The 21,603-nt window shown below is 36.7% G+C and overlaps 3 protein-coding genes across 7 annotated transcripts in view; 2 read left to right on the top strand and 1 right to left on the bottom strand.

Annotated features, from left to right (window-relative positions):
- Window positions 1-511: 511 nt before the first annotated feature.
- Window positions 512-8,962, bottom strand: rab24 (RAB24, member RAS oncogene family). Its single transcript, XM_079585570.1, has 9 exons — window positions 8,380-8,962; window positions 7,334-7,477; window positions 6,999-7,067; window positions 6,843-6,921; window positions 4,713-4,780; window positions 4,529-4,628; window positions 4,387-4,437; window positions 4,217-4,276; window positions 512-2,766 (listed from the first exon to the last, which is right to left on the bottom strand). Exons 2-9 carry the CDS (start codon window positions 7,448-7,450, stop codon window positions 2,702-2,704), a joined length of 609 nt encoding a protein of 202 aa, XP_079441696.1. The 5' UTR covers window positions 7,451-7,477; window positions 8,380-8,962; the 3' UTR covers window positions 512-2,701.
- On the top strand, window positions 8,843-17,191 carry taf9 (TAF9 RNA polymerase II, TATA box binding protein (TBP)-associated factor). Of its 5 annotated transcripts, XM_079585568.1 has the most exons (8): window positions 8,843-8,974; window positions 9,313-9,609; window positions 10,008-10,089; window positions 10,545-10,681; window positions 10,767-10,901; window positions 14,828-14,909; window positions 15,123-15,233; window positions 16,754-17,191. In XM_079585568.1, exons 2-8 carry the CDS (start codon window positions 9,574-9,576, stop codon window positions 16,915-16,917), a joined length of 747 nt encoding a protein of 248 aa, XP_079441694.1. In that variant the 5' UTR covers window positions 8,843-8,974; window positions 9,313-9,573; the 3' UTR covers window positions 16,918-17,191. The 5 variants fall into 5 exon arrangements, with proteins under 5 accessions (XP_079441694.1, XP_079441693.1, XP_079441692.1 ...); XM_079585567.1 differs by lacking the exon at window positions 8,843-8,974 and having other exon boundaries at window positions 9,217-9,609; XM_079585566.1 differs by lacking the exon at window positions 8,843-8,974 and having other exon boundaries at window positions 9,217-9,609; window positions 15,102-15,233; window positions 16,754-17,090.
- Window positions 17,192-17,856: 665 nt separating this feature from the next.
- The window catches only part of siah2l (seven in absentia homolog 2-like), a 33,093-nt gene continuing 29,346 nt past the window's right edge, over window positions 17,857-21,603 (top strand). The window contains exon 1 of the mRNA XM_079585368.1: window positions 17,857-18,439. Coding sequence (XP_079441494.1) covers window positions 18,047-18,439 — 393 coding nt within the window. The 5' untranslated portion in view covers window positions 17,857-18,046. The remainder of the gene's footprint in view (window positions 18,440-21,603) is intronic.

Raw genomic sequence — 21,603 nt, 5'->3', positions numbered from 1 at the left:
ACACCAGTCATTGAACCAGAAGATGCCGGCCTTATAAAAGCGCAACTATGAGGTCTAGTTAGATAAGCATATAGATGAGATGTTTTATCATGTTGTATATGTTTTTTATACATTTAAGCGAAAGAAAGTAACAGACTTTGCAATCCGGAGAAGTAAACACTCCCAGTCAAGTCTTTGGCATTTGGTGACTTCATGTTAAATCAACATACAATTTGAACTGAGACTGCTCATATTTCTAGTCCTCTATCGTCATATGTGAAGCTAATGTATAGGACAAATGTTTTTTTTTTTTTGGCCTGTTGTCTACACTCCTGAATCCCCTCTCCTGATTTTCCTGATCCCCGTCTAACTGATCAAGTTTTCTTCATGTTGAACAGCATTTAAAGTTTTTTTTTTTTTTTTTACTGTATTCCTGTATAGAATTGTTAACTTAATAGTTTTCATGCTTCTCCTAGAGTCATTCCACTTCAGTATATTTCAGACAAATTATCACGCAAAAGGGGGAAAAAATGTGTTGCCTTGTCAGAGATTTTAATTGTGCTGTAGTGCTTTGTACAGAATAAACAACAGTACACACTTCTTGCATCCTTGCTGCTGTTTTTATTACCTCCCTGTATATAGTTTGATCTTAATTGTATTTCATTTATTTATTGCATTTGCCAGTAATCATTATTATTATTGTCAGTAATCAAATCGGTGGGGAATTTAAACTATTAAATCTCACAAAAAATGTCAAGGGTCATATTTCACCCCCAGATAAAAATGAATTATATTTCACATAAAGAAAATGAAAAATTTTTGCATTGCAACATTTATTTCATGACAATTAGGCACATTTCCACATGCAATTAGCCAACAAAAAAATATTCTCATTACTGTAACACAAAACTATTCTATTTACATTGTAAACCAAGTACACATAATGGTAGAATTTGTTATACTGTACTTTATGATTGTAATCATAAAAATTGTCCAGACAGGATTATTTAATTTCTGTATTACAGTAATGAGAATTTTAGCAGGACAATTGTCATGAGAATAACATCATAATGTTAAACTCTTGCAGCTAATTTCATTTTCTTTGTGTGAAAGATCCTGAAAGTGTAGAAAATGTCTAATTTGATTTCAATCTTCACTTTAATTCTTATTAAAACTGGGACAAAGCTGTTTTATAACGTTCAATATACATGTATATGTGTGCGTGTATATGTATATATATATATATATACAGAATATTCAATGAATATCATATTATTTTGGTGAGAGTATATCTTAAACAAAAATAAATAAATAACTTACATATGTGAGTGCATTTAGAATAGGCAGCAAAGGATGAATATGATATGTTGATAAAAAAAATATTTAGGTGATTACCGCTCAAAGTTAAAAGATTAATTTACAGTATTGACACGAACACGCACACTTGATATTTTATTATTACAATATCTGATCGTTTGTTATGATTTGGGCTGCACAGCTTGTACTATTTTGATACATATTGGTAAAAATGGCCAGTATATGCATGAGGTGTTTAAGATCACATGCTTTCATTTTTTTTTAAGTGACAATCTTCACGTAATCTCACAGTAAAATATAACATGGTAAATTAATATTGGGTCCTTCTTTCCTGTAGGATGCCCAGTGAAAATGGCACAATATCAGGATCTCTCAAATTTTTCACAAAAAAAAACTTTTTTTTGGCCTCTGAACAGGTTTTAATACATTCACAATATGAACTGAGAGCAAACTAAGGCTGTAAAGTTCACACAGTTAGTGTCCCAGTTTACAATATATTACCCAAACTGCATTGATGTCAAATTAAATAAGAGAAATAACTGTAAACATTAACATCACATTCATCAAATGCTGCACATCAACTCACTTTTCGAACGCAAGGATAGATCTATTATGTCAAACAGTCGACTGCAAATAATTGGCAACATGATACAGGAAACCTTGGGCTTGATTTTCAAACACAGTAATATTTCCAGATATCACCTTGATATTATAATGTTCAAGTGACCATAGTTATAGTTATTAGCCTTTACCATTTTGACAGCATCATTGTGATCCAAGAATATAATAATGGGAAACTGCCTTTTACTCTGTGATTTTCCACCCCATGAACATCCAAACCTTTATCATGAGAAAATGTTTGAATCTGTGAAAACTGCAACTTAAAGAGCTTCAGTTTAGTGTGGGACGTATGCAACAAAACTGTTCATACATCAGTGCAGCGTGACAAATGAAGGGTGTAAACATTACGATCCTCAAAAGATCTATAAAATGGAGACACTTTAAATGATAAAAAGTGATGAATCACTCAAGGCATAGTTTGTGAAAAATTGGCAACGATCATCTCCATGCGATGGCGTCTGTCCCTAAAGCTTAACTTGGTGTCTTTTTCTTTTTGGTAAAATGGATTGCCATGCACTGTTGATATTTGCTTCAGTCAATATTCTCAGGTCCACAAAGTGTTCCTGACAAAGAAAACGCTGTTGCTTGAACACAAGAAAAGGAAGAATCCTTCACCTTCTTCGTTTTCAAAAAGCCCAATCTCAACATACTGCACAGCAAAAAAAAAGAAAAGAAAAAGAAAGAGCAAAACACTCCAGCGGATGCTTTGAGGAGTGTAAAAGACAGAGAGCCTCCAGTCATCCCAGAATAGATCATATGATACAGCAGTTTTTCCTGTGATAGGTCAGTTATGGCAGCAGTTGTCAAAATAAGAGTCCTTCTTTTGCTCGAGATCCACCCCCTTCTCTTCTGTGAGGATAAATACCAAATAAATAAATAAAATAAAAATAGACAATATCACATTATTTGAGCAATTCTATTCCTATTATTATTTACTTGCTTTAATGGGATTCGTAAATAAAATGCATTCAGAATTTGATGCATCAAAAGCTTTGGAAATTGCAGTGTCAATCAAAGCAAAATGTGTTTAATCAATAATGTAGAACATTTACAAAAAATTTGGTGAATAGGAGTAAAAATCTGTTATAATAAAATAACTATTAAGGCCCGTTCACACCAAGGACAATAACTGCTATCGTTGGAATCACTTTCAGAGCATTTTTTCCAGCTAATGAACGATGAAAACACTGTTTACATGCACAACTTTTGTTTCAATCGGATTCATTCCAATTGATAAATCTGAATGTAGCGTTTACATGAACGCTAAACATGTGATCGGGTTGATCTGTGCGTTTATGTGTCACAAGCTACAAATCGGAATAGATTTTTTGACGTGCACACTGTGCGAATTTACAGTTTCCCGCTGTTTGTGCATAATAACCATTCTCCTACATTGGTTCTTTATTTGTTTTAAACAGCAGACTTAATATTTATCTATTTCTGGTCATAATTTGGAGAAAATTAGCATGTGAACCATTTTGCCGTGCTGCTTATATTTATCACGCAGTATACTGTAAATGCCTCTCCCTGCAGCAAGAAACAGTCGTAACAAGTCCGAAACAAGGACTGGTGGGACGTTGTCCTGCTCCACTTCACAGACGCCGAGTGAAAGGAGAATTTTAGAATGACGGGACGCTCATTTATACTGAATGACACTTTATTCAACAGCTCGTTCCGCGCGTCATACCTCATTACGCTATTTCAACGTCATTGCACATGCGCAGTCCTTTCAGTTTCGGTTTTCAATCCGATCAAGCGTTTACATGTTCTCTCGATCGGATTAGAAAAGGAATAAGCCACCCCTTTCAATCCGATCGAAATTTCATTCGGATCAAGCTCAATGGGATCGATTAAGGTGTGAAGCACCTCAATCACTAACATGAAGGATTTTCAGTCCGATTGAGCCGTCAATCCGATTATTAACAGATATTTGGTTGCATGTAAACGTAGCCAATCAGAATCCATTTCACTTTAAAGAGCTCAAGCATTTAAAGTGGTAGTTATCGTTCTTGGTGTGAACGGGTCTTTCGGCATCTAAGCCCACGTTGGTTAGGCAGGTATTCGAAAGCCTGCAAATCTTTGCACATACATTAAGATATCATGAATGTTTCCCCACAAAGACAAGCAGTTTACCAAGGTCATTGTAGTGAAGTTTCTGTGCTTTTTCATGCCTATGCTAAGCATCAAGTAACTGACAGAGTGCTACATTTGTTAGCTGATGTACCTGAAGCACACAGGACCAGGTGTACGGTGTGAAAAAATGTGTTTTTGAAAGATTTATTTTGCGACAAATTCCCACCTTGCATGAACTCTAAAGCACAGCTACTGAAATCATCAGCCACCTTCTGAAACACCTCATCTGTACGGGAATATAAAAAAAATCAAGAAGTGAAACTTCTCGGTATGTAATTGCCACACGTCACACATAAGTAGTGCTCGACAGAGCAGATACACTGAAGTATCACTTACCAACATTTTTTCCTGTTTTGCTGGAGGTCTCGAAATGTTGAGCACCAATTTCTGCAAATAAAAGTTAGTTTTTTTCAAATTGTTTTGCAATGGTTGCATGAAAAATAAAAAATAAACGAAAAGCAACTAAATTCATGCTTACCTTCTGCAAAGTCTTGAACATCATGGTAGTCTACTTGCCGCACACTTCGATCGGCTTCAATGAGGTCACTCTTGGTACCACACAAATATATCTTGCAGTGCTGAAAATACAATAATGCGTCAGTGAAGTTGTGCTGGATGGTCTTAAGGTGTTCCTGTTGTTGTGAGACGTGGGTATGTTTTACCTCTTCACAGTTCTGTAACTCCTTCACCCAGAACCTGGCCCTTTTAAAACTGCTGCTGTCAGTCAGATCTAAGAGCAAAAGTAAAAATACCACATATTTAAAGGGGGGGTAAAATACTTAGTTTCAGTCAATCTCATGTTAATCTTGAGTACCTATAGAGTAATAGTGCGTCCTTCATATCTCCAAAAAGTCTTTAGTTTCATCATATTTATAAAATAAAAATACAGCTTTCCGATTCTATCCGGAAAAAGCCGAGGTCCTTGATTCTGGGCGTGGGCGGAGCTATAGAGTCAAGCGGGAGCATCCACAACATACAAACTGCATCCACTGTTCCAGTAACACTGGGTTCATTGGGAAGCTGAACAAGGTAAACTTTCCCTCACATCCCAAAACACACTTTTTTGGAGACATTCTTGACATCAACCATTCCTATTTAGCGCTGCTGATGATGATTTCCGGTAGTAGCGCGTCGATGAGCGCGGTCTTTCTCTCCTCTGGTCGACGTGTGCGTGAACGCGCTTTTCCGAGAGCAATGCTCATATAAGGAGTTCCACTCTGGTCTACGTCATTAGACCTACGATAGAAAAAAACCAGCCGAAACGTGTTGCAACCCGGAAGTATGATTTTCAGCACAGAAATTCTCTGTTATTCGTTCAAAATAACTTTTCAAACTTTGGCCATTATTAGCATGAGAATCCATCTTTTTAACACTGTAAACAACTCTGAATATATGAAACACCATTGTACCCCCCCTTTAAGATCAAAATTTAATGTTTTCCAACTTTTCTCTTGCAAGGGACTCATTTTCTTATGATTATTTCCATGTACACTACCATACAAAAGTTTTTTTCATTCAGCAAGGACTCTTCAAATTGACATTTGTAACATATGAAACAAAACATTGTAACAAAATATCTGTTACTTTAAATCATAATAATATTTCACAATATTATTGTTGTTTTTTTACTGTATTTTTAATTAAATAAATGCAGCCTTCTTTCAAAACCATAAAAAACCTCACTCAGATCCCAGTTTTTTTTAAATACGAACTAATTTATAATGTAAGAGAAATGCTCATCAAGCCTGCATTTATTTCCACAAACATACAGAAATAATGAAAAATAATGGTTTTCAATCAGCATCATTACTACAGTCTCGTGTCACATGATCTTTCAGAAATCATTCTAATATGCTGATTTATTGTCAATGTTGGAAACAGTTGTGCTGCTTAATATTTTTTTTATAACCTGTGATACTTTTTTTCAGGATACTTTGATGAATAAAAAGTGAAAAAAGAACAGCATTTAATTAGATTAGAAATCTTTTGGAACAATATACACTGCCGTTCAAAACTTTGGGGTCAGTAATTTGTTCTTTCTTTCCTTTTTTGTTGAAATAAATGAATACTTTTATTCAGCAAGGATGTGTTAATTTGATTAAAAATAAGATGTTTTATTGTTAGAAAAGATTTCTATTTTGAATAAATGCTGTTCTTTTCCACTTTTTATTAATCAATGAACCCTGAAAAAAGTATCACAGGTTCCTAAAAATAATAAGCCACACAACTGTATCCAACATTGATAATAAATCAGCATGTTACAATGATTTCTGAAATATCAAAGGACAATGAAAAATTAAGCTTTGCATCACATACATAAATGAGATTTTAAAGGATATTAAAATAGAAATCCATTACTTTAAATTGTAATATTTCCAAACTTTTGATTGGCACTATATATATATATATATATATATATATATATATATATATATATATATATATATATATATATGATTATAAAATAGTATAAAAACATATTAGACCAGTCAAAAAAAGGACAAAAAAATAATTAATTAATATTTCGTTATATTAACACATTTTAACTTTGACAGCCCCTAAGCCTTTTTTTTTTTTGTCTTCCAAACTTTTAAGCAGCCTCATTAACTTATTTGAACCAAACACACAAACTGCCTTGCAGGACTGGCAACTACTGTAAGGACACAGAGTGAGCAAGTATGAGCCGTTTCCTTGCTCACCGTCACCTGACTGCTAGACTAGCTGGAACATCCTGCATTATTTCCACAAAAAAAAAGCCACTTTCCATGTCAAACTGTGAGAGAGGGATATACCATAGCAGACGATGGCAGCACGGGCTCCTCTGTAATAGATTCTGCTCATGGCCTCATAACGTTCAGACCCAGCAGTGTCCTGAGATGAAAGAAAACACATGACGTCACTAATAAGTGGTCCACAATGTATATTAAGACCCAAGTAACAGCACTTACCCATATTCCCAGCGTTACCACTTTGTCACTGACATTGAGGGCTTTTGCAACAAACGCAGCCCCTATAGTCTTAATGAGACAAAAACAAATGAACACGTCGTCAAGGCTAGCAACATCATATCAGATCATTGACATCAGTGGAAGGAAGGTGGCTTTACCTGTGCAGCTGGTTTATGTGGCACTGATACCCAGTATCTAACTGATACCCAGGCAGATGTACATCTTACACAAAAATGTCTTTACTGAAAACAAACAATCTCAGAAGATGTATTAGTTATGGCCCTAATGACCATAACTAATTACTTCTTCAGGTTTCTTTGCAAACGCATACTTACATTTTGATAAGGTCCAACAAGAAAGCGGCGATGTACGTATCTCTCCACCAGGCTGGTTTTACCCACACTCTCCTTGCCCAGCATGACCACCTTAGCGTCCACTCGCATGGCAGTCATGATTGTTTGGGTTTGTAGAAAAAGACACTAGAAAAAAAAGAAAAGCAAAAAACCTTGAGTTCATTGTGTAGACATAATATATATACTGTAAATATGTACAGGATATCTATTTTGAAAATGAAGGGTGCTTAATTGTTTTGAATGTGCACTTGTAGTGTACTTCAAATCTTGAAGGTATATTTTTTTTTAAATAAATTTTACTTTCAGTAATATAATATTAATGAATAAAAGCCACTTAAGTGAGTAAACGTACATGACTGTTTCTTAATACGCTTAAGTACAGCTTTAAAAAGTACACTTTGCAATAATGTCAAATTAAACGTTTTTCTTTAAAATACATTTTAAATGTTTCGCTGTGTTTAAGTAGTATACTTATTTTGATGTGTTGACTAAGATGATAAAGCACATTTGACATGTTAAGTACTTGATGTTATCCGATTATTATTCGATTTCACATTTAAAGTTCATTTTAAATAAAGAAAATATCAACCTCATTATTACAAATGTGTAATTATAAAGGAATTTAAACAAATGACAAATGTTTAAAAACAAAACAAAAAAAAGCTTATCAGTAACGTTACATCACGCAGTACACTTTAATCATATTTTACTTAATTACATATAAAGATGAACTTAAGTATGCCAAAAAGCACAGTTGGTTACATTGAAGAGTAACGTTATTTCATATAAATTTAAATTATATTTTCAACATTAACATTTTCAAGTGTCCGAGAACATTACGTTCAGATATAGCATTTATGTATATTACTTTCGACATAAATAGTATGCTTTTTAATGTATGCTTAAAGTGTTGTAGTGGAAGAAATCAGAGCTAGCTTTGGCTAATGCGCAGTTTCAGTTTATCAAGCAAAAATATTATCCATATGAAACACACTAGGTTTGTTGGCCTTCTCATATGCTTCACTCACCTGTGTATCAGTTGACGGGACTTCAGGACGACTTTACTGACAGATGAACACTGTAACTGGGTGGCTAATGGTTCAGTTAGCAATCCACACTGATGTGCCAGTGAAAACTCCTAATAACACTAACGTTACAGTTAAAGACGACTTGATTAATAAATACATAAGCAGCAGCGAATCACAAGACACCTCGAACTGAGGACACGGTCAAAAATAAAAGGTTCAGTGATTTGTTCACCGTAAAACGAAAGAAAAACAAACAGCTTAGATTTCAACATCACTAAATAAAGCAGAGCTAGATAATTTCCGAGCCATGTTTTTCCCGTTAACAGGGGAAAACTACAGTAAATGTACTGACAGATGTTAGATGTATTCGGTTGAAGAGGAACTGTAATGAGTCTAGCTAGCTGGAATAAACTAGTGTGTGTGTGTGTTTTGTTTATATAGAGGATGTGACTTCACTAGGGTCAGTGCCAGTGGTTGTGTCTCAAATGGCGATGTATGAATCGGGAAACAATTGTTCTTAAGAGTCGGAACTGTTCGTTGACGGGTCAGAGTGAATCAGTTCCAGCGTTTCTGGGGGTTTTGTCTGGAATAAAACGTACTGGAAATATGTTTATATTATATGAAATATAACTTAATTTATGTTTATGAATTAGAACTAATTATAGTGCAAAACGAGCAAAAATATTTTGCACGCAAAATTATTTAGGTTCAAAATCGTGACTGTAACGAATTGAACTTGGACAAATGAAATTTGTACAAATTCTCGTTAACAACACCTAAAAACATAATGTAGCTCTAATGTAACGTTTAACGCTTGTAATATGCCACGCCGGTATGTCAGAGACCACGTTATCTTTTTTAAATCAGTTGCTTGAAACGAACTGTTCAAAAGAACCGATTCGCAGAAATGATTCAGACGTTCTATTACTGTAGGCACGTGCTGCAGTTTGGGCGCGTTGATTGTCTAAACCACTGCTGATTGGTTGGTCGAGGCACTTGGGGCGTCACGGTTGGCTGAATCTCTCTGTGATTGGTTGCTTGTCTCCGCCACTCATCCTTTCTTCATCCCGAGTGGCTGCGCTGCTTCGGCACCGCCCGTGGTGGCCAAAATGCGGTCTAGGTAGTCGACTCTGTACGTTTTGAAACACGACCGAACCGAGTCTTCAGGGGAGGAGAAGCTGAGTTCATGTGAAAATGGCGTCTCCGAAAACAGTGCCTAAAGATGCACAGGTAAATAATGAATCACAAACGGTTTTATCTCTGTGCTGTGCACCATTTATTGTTATTTACCAATAGCGATTTAAGCAGAATGATTAAAAAGTGACTGTACATTTTATTACTCTTACTTGTTCTTCTTTGTGCACATACATGCGTTAGCACGCTAACTGGTCCACTGACTGTAATGCAGTGGTTTGAGTTTCAATTTGGCGCGGTTCTAACACGTTGTGTCATAATTTGCCATATTTATTGGGAATATGAATGTTTTGCATGTATGATTTATTTACAAATGTAAAGTAAGATGTGCACGGGCTGCAAAGAACCTGCAACAAAGTCGAATTGATGCTAATACAGTAACTTATGCATAATATTTCGCTTTTTTTTGCTTATTATTATTATTATCTTTAAAGGTTATGATGCAGATTCTTAAAGACATGGGGGTCACGGAGTACGAGCCTAGAGTGATCAATCAAATGCTGGAGTTTACATACAGTAAGTCAGGTTGCCTTTAATGAAATCAAAATTGACAATGCTTATTTGCTCATTGAACATTTATTATGAATGATTTATCCATGCCAGTCATTTTTTATTTATTTATTTATTCATGTGCTCTCATAATCTTTAATCAAAATAACTTGCAACGACATCACTTCTCTGATGACGTGTTTAGTGGCGCGAGGGCGGGACAACCTGTCGCTCACATGACATCACATCACATCAATGGCAAACCACAACAATCCAATCTAGTCCCGTCCCGCCCTACGTTTTTTCTTGTTCAAGAAGCCACTTCACTCAGATGTACGGAAGAAAAGACTATCGCAACTTCCGCTTCATGCCAACTTTTAAGTATATTGCTAAATGCTTTAAGAGAAAATGTTAACCCACTCCAGCAATAACCTTTCCGTACTAGTAAATCGTCCAATAACATTTAAACGTTTTTTCTACAGGATATGTAACCACTATTATTGAGGATGCAAAAATATATTCCACGCATGCCAAGAAGTCCAGTGTGGATGCAGATGACATAAGGTTAGCAATCCAGTGCCGAGTGGATCAGTCGTTCACATCTCCTCCGCCACGAGATGTAAGTCTCTCTTGACGATTAATTCATAACTCGTATGTGACTTCTGGTAATTAATTAACAGTGCTGTTTGGGTCCATGGTTTCAGTTTCTGTTGGACATTGCAAGGCAGAAGAACCAAACCCCTTTGCCCCTGATCAAACCGTACACAGGTCCACGTCTTCCACCGGACCGCTACTGTCTCACCGCACCAAACTACAGACTGAAGTCCCTGCAGAAAAAGGTATTACTTTAGATGATATGTGATAATATATAGTTTTAGTCCATTTGGTCAAAGTTTTGAAATTGGTGATCTGTGGATATTTGAGATTTATTTCTACAGTTATTGGACACAACTTTTTTTTTTAGCTCAGATGCTCACCTTTTATACACGACAATATTCAAAGCCATAGTTTTGTTTTTCAAAATTTATTTTATTTTAATCTATGGGATTATCTATTTTCTGTTGATAAATAAAAGAAAGAAAAAAATATATGTATTATTGTTATGATTTTAAGGTTTTCAAAATGTTTTAGAAGCTGAATGTTCTTCAGGGATCCCAACTCTTTTCACCCAAGTAATTTACATTTCATTTCATTTTATTGTTTATTTTTACAGGGACAATGCACAACTACAAATAATTGCACCAGAATTAGCTAATAGCTAGTTTACATCTGCTGTCCCTGGGCAGGTAAACAAATAAAATAACATACATTACTCATAAACAACATAAAACATCACAATACATACAGGTCAAGAGATATAAAATTTAAAACCAGAATATAAAACAGATAATGTACAACACAGTCATTAATGGTTGCAGATCTGTTGAGATAGTAGCCAGCACTTAAGCTTATTTTTAAAAATTGAGAAGCTATTGAGGCTTCGAATGTTTGTAGGTAAGGAATTCCACAGCCCCACTACTCTAACTGAGAAAGCTTTTTGCCCAAAGGCTGTTTTTCTGAACTGCGGTACCAAATCTCCCCTGGCAGATGCTCTAGTCCTACCTGCACTTCCGTTATGGGTCACATATCCCTGAAGAGGGGGTGGAGCGAGATTATTAATAATTTTGTACATCAGGCACACATCAGTATAAAATACAAAATTATTAAAACTTAAAAAATTTAACCTTTTCAAAATTGTACAATGATGGTAGTCCCTTGGTTTTTTATCTAACACTTTCATGATTTGTTTATGAAGGGAGTACACAGGCTTAAGGGTAGTTGCATCTGCTTGTGACCAAGTTGTTATACAATACGACAAGTGAGGGAGAATCAGAGTATGTACTAAAAGAAGTGCAGCTGATTCAGAGAGCTGGTGTCTGATGTTTTTAAAATTATTCAAATTAAATTTAACATTATTTATAACCCTTTTTACTTGCTTTTTAAAAGACAGGTGTTGGTCTATTATTATTCCTAAATATTTAACATGTCACAAATTTAATTGCTTCACCATTAAATATAATATCTGGATTCACAGAATTTTGTTTTCGTGCAGTGAAATACGTGCATACAGTTTTACTTACATTTAGTGACAAACAAGACTCATTCAACCAATTTGAGACTTTCACCATTGCAGTTGACAGTTTGCTAGCAGCTAGTTCTTTGGTTCTTGCATGAGTAAAAAGCACAGTATCATCTGCATACATTATAACATTTACACCTGGACATACTTGAGGCAGATCATTAATATAAATACTAAATAAAATCGGTCCTAAAATTGACCCCTGAGGAACCCCCGTAGGACAGCTAGCAAATGAAGAGCATTTATCGGCCACTCTTGTGCATTGACTTCTATTACTGAGGTATGATTTCATCCACATCAAGGCAGCATCTGATAAATTAAAATTCTGAAGTTTTGACATTAAATAGTTGTGATTCACTGTGTCAAATGCCTTTAAGTCTAAAAACACAGCTCCAACAACACCACCTTTGTCAAGTTGACTTCTAATTTGTGTAGTCTAATTTGTGACTTCTAATTACAAAAGTGTAGTCACAATTTTCAGTCAAAGTTTGTGGGGGAAAAGGTCCATCTATAGTGTATGTAAAAAGCACTGCTCACAAAGTCGTCACTTTCAAATCAAGCAACTTTGTTGGCCAACATGGAAAATTCACATGATTGCAAAATCTGGAATTCACAGAAAAATTGTAAATGTGACTGCATCACATGAATATATACACTCTATAGATTTAATTATTTAAAGCTGCAGTCAGCAGGTCTGGCAGATTGAGTGGACTTAGCCAAAGTTTTGAATGTTTACAACTCTCATGCCCCTCCCCCACTCGCATGCCCCTCCCCCACAACCACCGAGCACCCTCCCATCGAGTTTGTGCTCGTCAGTGCGTGTGCACTAGGGATGGCGAAAACTAAAAAATTCTTGACCGACCACCGAGCCTCATTAGCTGGTTGAAACCGGTTAACCGATTAGTTTAAAATATGCTACGCTATTTGAAATAACAGCCATTTCGAGCCGCGCCTGGAATTTCACAACTCTGTCGCATCTCTTCGCCGCTCTGCCTCCCGCTCACACACACACACACGCGGTGGCGCCGCCCTTCCACTCACGTCACTTTTTTAAAATCCCCAACAGCGTGAAACATAAGTCCCGCAAACGCGGCGCCGAGGAGCTTGTATGTAATCGGCGGACAAATGGCTCCTTAGTTTCGAAATGGTTTGGGTACAAGGTGATCGCGTTGAAAATAAAGGCGTTTGTCTAGCATTAAGCTAATTTGAAACATTGCCGCGGCTCATTTCAGAAAATGACAGCTCCGAACCGAAGAGACGCCGCTTTAGTTTGAGGTAGTGCTAACAATAATAAAGAAAGATTATGATCATCATCACCTTATCTGTTACCACTGAAATGTATTTGTAATGTATTTTCATATTTAAGCACTTTATCACACAAGTTGCAACTTACGTTACATCTGGCATTCTGTTTGGTGAAATGGTCCCACACACTACTATTTTCTGCACGCTTCCTCCCGTCGTCTGCTCTGGCTCTAACCACGAGTGTGTTAGCCTGTAGCCTTTACTTTTCGCAATCCTTGTGAGCGCGCGAACCCAAACCCTGTGACCTCGCGGCTCGCGCCGAATGTTTTTATTGGTTTATTAACGTTAAGTACAAACGGGCGAGTTATGAAAAATTGAGTGAGAGGGATTTGTTCACTTCACACAAAAAGATCTTGGAATGTGACGGCTAACTGTAGTAGCGTTTAGTCCACTGTCTATAATAGACTGATTTAGAGATCACTTTTTTTTTTTTTAACCGACTACCAACAACTTTGATCGGTTAACGTTAATACGGTCAACCATCGGTCAAGCGGTCATCGGTTAACATCCCTAGTGTGCACCAGATTTTCTATGAACGCGCGCCCGTCTCTTCAGCATCGATCAACACCATGGAGTACTTACCATGTTTTCTTTTCCTTGGTTGTTTTGGACCTCCTAGCTCTGGATGTTAACCGAGGAATTGGACGCTTGTTAGTAGATTTTCTCTCGGCCATCACGCTTCGCACAATCCAACACACCTGCGACCTTCAGGCGTGTGCATGTGATATTGTAACGTGCGCGAGGGGGGAGGGGGGATCTGTGGCGTGTGCACGAACTGTGATTGACAGCCATATCTCACACCCCCCTGTGCTGACTGGACCAGAAGAACCGGGAGCGGTGGATTTTTGCAAAACAAATATCAGGCTCCAGGTGGAGGTAGAAGCTCGGGTTTTTTTTCTAAAACTGGCTGATTTATGTTGTTCTGTCGGAGCATAGCTTCGGTTTCAGTGAATATGATCAAAAAAATCTTGCTAGCGGCAGCTTTAAATGCATATGGTATTTTAATAATTTACATGGCCTTTCCAAGTAACCAGCGTTATTTTAGTATCTTTGAAATACTATTATAGTTTTATTCATATTTATTATATATATATATATATATATATTATATATATATGGTTTCAGTCATTTTGTTGCTATTATATTTGTAAAAAAAAATTTTTTTCAGGTTAGGTCTTATTTCAAGTAATGAATGTTTTTTTGTGGTTTTAGTTAGACTATAACAAACGTGATTGTGATTCTTCATATCCAGGTTTTTCTAGACTGTGAAATCCTGGTTCTTCACATGAAACAAACAGATGAAAATGTTGCGCCTGACATGGTTCTGATTTGCATGTTTAGGTGTCTTCGTCCACGGGCAGGATAACAGTGCCGCGGTTGAGCATGGGAGCAGTGTCCAGTAGGCCAAGCACTCCAACTCTTGGTCAGTTATTCCAAATACTTTCTGTATAAACTTAAACATCTCTAGCATCTAAACGCACTGAGTTTGCATGCTCGCGATTTCCAGCATACATTCATTGAGCTATTCGTAGATGCACAATAATACACAAGAGCTATTAGTAGTTTTCCTTTGTTCTCATTGGTGAACGAGCAAAATCTAAAACTCAATTTTCAGGATCCTCGTTGTGTTTTTCAGGTACTCCATCAGTGCAGACAGTGGGGACCAAAGTGGGAACACCTGTGTCACTGACCGGCCAGCGCTTCACCGTTCAGATTCCCAACTCACAGACTGCCTCTGTCAAATCAGGTACCAGTTTCCACCTTGGAACAAGCAGTCCCCTTTTATGATCTGCTTGTATATTAAGGACCATGTGGAAGATTTTGTGCCAGATCAGTCAAAAGTTAAGCTATTAATTGAGCTACAGTACCTGTCAAAAGTTTGGAAACTTTTTTTCTTTTTCTCTTATGCTCACAATGCTGAGTGTCAGCATTGATTATTACTGTAAAAAATACAGTAAAAAAAGTAATATTGTGAAATAGTATTACAGTTAAAAATTTAATTTATTCCTGGAATGCAAAGCTGTATTTTCAGCGTCATTACTCCAGGCTTCAGTGTCACATGATCCTTCATTCTAATATGCTGATTTGCTGCTCAAGAAACATTTCTTATTATTATCATTATAAATTTTGAAAACAGTTTTTGCTAATTAACATTTTTGTGGAAACCATGATACCATTCCAACATAGCTCCTTCCCTCAGTGAACTGTATACAGTCTGCCATGTTTATCTCCTCGACAGAGCATTTAACAGCAGCATTCGAGTAAGAAACGTAAAGCTCTGGTTATTCAATCAAGAGCAGTGAATTATTTTCTGTTTTTCTTTTTATTATTTGATTCATATTAACAGCATATATAGCAGTAAGTACTGTATATTACACTGCTTTCACGTTAATACACAGATCTGAAATGCACAAGTGATTTCTTTACTTGCTGTTTACGTTGACCGAGATAACCGACTGTGTTTGTCAACTTTTTATTTGGCAAAGAATCTTGAAAAAACCATTTCCACAAAAATGTTAAAGGAACACTCCATCGTTTTTTGAAATGGGGGTTATTCACCGTCTTTCCTACGTTTAGATAGGTGGGCAAACGCATTTTTGTCTCAGTGCATGCATGTATTGTCTTAGTCTGGCAGTGCTGCCGCTAGCTTAGCTTAGCATAATGAATGGAATCCAACTGGTACTTGGGCGCAGAGATATCACGCAACACCTGAACCAATCATCACACATGATATCTCTGCGCCCAAGTAGCAGTGCTTCGCCTGGGCTTCACCCCAATATAGTTCCAAGACAATATCTGCCTAAGAAATCGCCTAGTCTTAATCTGCATTGCTATTTGTACTCGTTGTGAATACGCAGGCCACAATAAGTTATTAGTTGTTTATTATTAAAGTTATTGCAATAAGTTATGTAGTCTATTTTAAAAAACGGTGGCGTGTTCCTTAAGCAGTAAAACTGTTTTCAACATTGATAGTAATAATAACAATAAATGTAGTTTGAGCACCAAATCAGCATATTAAAATGGTTTCTGAAGAGTCATGTGACACTGAAGACTGGAGTAATGATGCTGGTATAAATAAAATTTTTAAATATATTCAAGTATAAACCTGTTCTTTTTCATTTTTTTAATATTTCACAATATTACTGAGAGACTCAAACATTTTACAAAAAAATTACTTTTGACAGGTACTGTAAGAGAAATAAAAACACGACAGTCTGTAAGAACATGTAGTGAATTATGAATTATTTAATTTGTTTTGATTCACAGCTACTCCTACCACTCCCACGGTTCAGAATGTCCTCATCAATCCCTCTCTCATCGGCTCCAAGAACATCCTCATTACTACCAATATGGTGTCGCAGAATTCATCTAGTGACTCCACGTCTCTAAAGAGGAAACATGAAGATGAGGATGACTATGATGCTTTATGACCTGCTGTGGTTTCTTACTAGTGTGGAAGCAAAAGTGATTATGTAAATAAGCATTTGATAACTCTGAATTTGCCTTTCAGTAGTATTGTCTTGTTTAGAATATTACCATTGCACATTACCATTTATTGTTAATTTTTGTAAGTAAAAAATAAAAATAAAATGATACATTGTGTTTAGTTGTTTTTGTTTCACAGACTTCATTTAGTGGTTGAGTTACTATAGTGTAAAAAAATCATGATCACCCTGAGCCAGTTTAATAAATCAAGGGTGGTTTAATTATTTAGATAATTTTAAACTCGATATTAGGTATAAATAAAACGTAACGTTCTTATGAAATCAATGTAATGCCAGCAGAGGGAGCTAGTTAAACAAGTGCGCTTACTCCAGTGTGCTGATATGAATATGCTTATGGTATATTATACTGATATAATTTAGAAGCAGCAAACGAGAACGGAACAACATTTTGACAAAGAAAAAAAATATTATGTGCACATAAAAAAACAGCTATTATTAAATATGTATTTCGAAGTGTTTTTTCTAGATTGAGTATGATTGAAAATTTTAAGGGATTTTATTTCAATATTCTCATTACACATTTCATGTGTGTATCCCAAGCATGTTAACTGAAGTGAAATATGTTTTTTTAAACCAGATGGTTTTAATAGAGCTAATAAAATTTGTTCCTTCAATTTTATAGTCCAGTAAGAACTTTTTATTAAGACTTGACATCACATTTTGTTTTCATTTTGTTTTTCATTCTGTTTAGGGCTAATGATTTACCCATAATCTTTTAAAATGCGTCAGTCTTCTGATTGCATAAAACGATGAAACATCCTTCGGTAGTGTCGAAGTGCCGTAGTGCAACTCTTTGCTGTTTACTTCACTAGCCAGTCACGTAGACTCCTACGTAAACGTCAAGAGCAGCTCTGTGATTGGCTGTGAAGAGTGTCAATCAAACCTCCATCCAATAGTCTCGTTACTCGCTCTCAAACTATGGCGGCCATGTTGTATCCGCGGGGGATTGGAGGCTGCTCGGAACCGAGTCTCTCTTCAGTTGGGAGTACATGGTGAGGCTCTCGGGCTTGAACTCGTCTGGGTTTTACACCATCAGAGATCTACACTCCTCGCCATGAGCCGTCCGTCCTCGACGGGTGGTGCGGCTGGGGGACTCGGAGCTGGTAAAGCAGGAGGAAGTAAGCATGGAGGCTCTGGAGGAACAGCCGCAGCCACAGCCGCCGCTGGGGTCTCTGTCCCGGGCTCTGGTACTGTGCCCGCGGTCGCTGTTACCCTTCCAGCCGTTGCCCTACCGGGACAGTCAGCCGAACTGACAGCGTTGTTTGAATGCCCGGTGTGTTTCGACTATGTGCTGCCTCCGATATTGCAGTGCCAGGCTGGGCATCTGGTGTGTAACCAGTGTCGGCAAAAGCTCAGCTGTTGTCCAACCTGTCGCGGCCCTCTTACGCCGAGCATAAGGAACTTGGCAATGGAAAAAGTTGCATCTAATCTACCGTTTCCGTGTAAGGTAAGAACAACCCCGAAGCACTGGTGAAATGCATTCACAACTTTCCAGTTACAACTTTCCAGTTTTCCAGTCACAACCAATACAGTTACCTGCCAGGTTGTTTCATTCAGTACTGTATGATGATGGCACACAGGCAGCCATGAGTTTAGAAAGTGTGCTCATATCCTGTAACTAAAGCTCAGATGCCACAGGTGTATTACATTAAGCCAAGAGCATGCAGCCCTTCTCCTTCATTCATATTTTGTCACCTTTCGCTTATATTTGAAGTGACATAACTAGCTGAAGTGTATTTTGTCTGTTGAAATACTTTATTATCTATTCTATATTATAGCTTAATATTCAGTTGTTCGTAAATGGATATCATATCACTAAAATTCTAAATTATATTTTTGAGCATCCCTACCAAAGCCGACGTATCAACATTGTCTCAACCATTGGCGTGTGTTTGGGGGCGTGGTTATCTTTTTGTTCAACTAATGACAAGGAGGGAGGCGGGGAGTGTTTCGGAAACCTGTGTGAGAACATTCATTGTTCATTTTTTGTTTCCGTTGGGTGACGCTAGGGGCGCAGAAATTACACTTTAGCTTTAAAATTTGGGGGTCATATAGGCTGTGCCCTCATTTACTATTCCCTACATTAGTCCACTAATATAGTTCACTTGAGAGAGTGAATGGAAACTAGTGAGTGAATTTGGACACTGAGTGTACCGGACGGATTGCTGCTTTTGCATAGTTTGTGCTTCCTGTTTAATAATCATTTGAAACTGGCAGCTCCAGTTGTAATGAACATATTTACCTGTAACTCTGTCATGGAAACTGTGTGAACCTTAATTAAACAATTTAATAATCAGTTAAAAAGTAACTTATACACTTGTATGATATTACGCTGTGGCCACATTGAACCAGCGGTTTGGAAAATGGATGGATGATTCAGTCGAAGGCCTCATCTTCTGGTCTGACTTGGATGTCTATTTGGCACACGACTCTCACAGACAGTGCATTATTCTCCATTCGTTGAGTGTATATCAGTTGTACACTTGTTATTGTGGTGCATTGTGGGATTGAATGAGTGCACTCAATGTCCACTGGTTTTGGACACCACTACAAATGGCGTTTCCTTCAAGTAGTGCCCAATTTAAGGGTATAGGGGGCGATTTCAGACATTCACAGGCCCCCATCATACTCTTCTTTATGCATATCGTTATGGATACACACATAAATAGTTTGTACTTGCAGTACAGAGTCGTTCACAAGCTGTTTGCGCAATAAAGAGCTGCATGCCTCACCGCATACGATTAAAAAAAAAATCAGGTTTTCCAGCTCATCCAGTGCTTTTTTTCATCTTATAAAGTATACTGTTATTATTTCGGTGTGAGAAAGTGCTGCAAACAATTCAGTGCTCGACTGAAGTGTCCAAATGAATCAAAAACATTTTCAAACTTTTTTGCAAACCTAGCAGTCCTACCAAGATTTCCTGAATTTCCTTTCTTTTTCTCTTTTTTTTAATTTCCAGAATTCTGTGGAAAATGTTCACCGTTTTATAATTCAGATACCACCACATTTACTATATTTATGACACTTGATGTAGTACAGTAGTCATACAGCCCAGAAAAATAACTAATTTAATCTTTCATAAGATAATGGCACATTATAGAGGATCGGGAAAAAAACAACAACAACATTTTGTTGATTTTTGAAAAACTGTGGCCACATTGACGCATCTTCTGAATTAGATCAAACGCGTGATGTATTTGCGATTCTTAGTTCTGATTCTAAACCGCTGATGGAAAACGCACCACGTACGTGATTATTGAAATATTATCATGGATAATTCGAATTTACATAATCAGACAACAGTCATATTTTACTGGGGTAATTACTGGAGAAAGTTTGATTGCTTTGTTTAAACATAAGAAGTCTTATTAAAACCTTGCTTTACTTGACTTTGCTTGTTATTTGATGATCAAAACTGCTCCAGAAAGATCTGAATTCACTCTAGATTAGTTCTAGCTCTTGATTCAGCATGTGAAACACTAAGATCAGTTCACATTTTCCCCCGTACCATTGCAGCAGTGTGTTGTGTTGTAGCTTTTCGGGCAGTTTAAGCTGAAAGTTTTCTGTTGACTGGCCTGACCGGCTCCTTGATTACATCATCAGTACATTAAAGTTGTATTCTCTATGTTATCACTGGTTGAAAGTTGATCACTACTCTTGTTTCCTGGGGTAATGTTTCCTCCTTACAGTGGCTATAATCAGGACATGGCAACTGGTACTGGTACACTAGCCGTCTTTAGAGTCTGTGATACAAGCCATCAGTGACGGAAAGTAAGCCTCAACATTTGTGGTGAAAGTAAAGCTTGCTCCACTGTTGTTTCAGCGAAGGGCTTTGCCAGTTAGTCGTTCGATGCTCTGTACTAACAGTGTTAGCCTATATATGAAAAAAAACTCAGTGTTTTTTGTAGAGGGATGTTGTGAAAACGCTCGTTCTGGCATTTTTATTGGATTTTATTACAGTTTTATCTCTTTGGCCCTTGGAATAAATAATACATATTTTTATTTTGGGGTCAATAAATTGTATTTTTGGACTTGGGAGGACATTTGAGACCTGAAAGTTATATAGTATATTTTCCATAGTCTTTTTTATTTTATTTCAAGTGGTCAAAAAAAAATGTTTCTCATGAATTTGCTTCTTTAAGATGCTTTTGAAGGTATATATGACTTTCTTCTGCGGAAGACAAAAGAAGATATTTTATAAAAAGTTTGGTTACCATGCGCTTGATTTTTATGAATGAAAAACACTCAATCATTTCTCAAAAAAGCTTCTTTTGTGTTCTACATAGGCTCATAAAAGTCAGTAAATGATGACAGAATTCGACTTTTGGGTAGAAATGATACGATTTAAAAAATGTTAAGTTAAAATAAGGTACTATTAGCTAATTAATAAGGTACTGTTTTTAATATTTCCTGGCTATCTTTGCATTGATGCATGCTATTCTGAATGAAAACAAATACAAATTGGCCATTTTAATAAGCGTGGCTGCTTTATATACAGGGGTAACCAGGGTAACCATTATATTTCTGCTGTTCCATAAGTGCCACATATGGCAATTCAATTTCATTTTAATTTCAGCCCACATATTGACTAGGTTAGTCTGTTACTGTTGG

The sequence above is a fragment of the Phoxinus phoxinus genome (assembly GCF_949152265.1).
Source record: "Phoxinus phoxinus genome assembly, chromosome: 17".
Classification (NCBI taxonomy): domain Eukaryota; kingdom Metazoa; phylum Chordata; class Actinopteri; order Cypriniformes; family Leuciscidae; genus Phoxinus; species Phoxinus phoxinus.
This window is presented reverse-complemented; position numbering and strand designations above follow the sequence as displayed.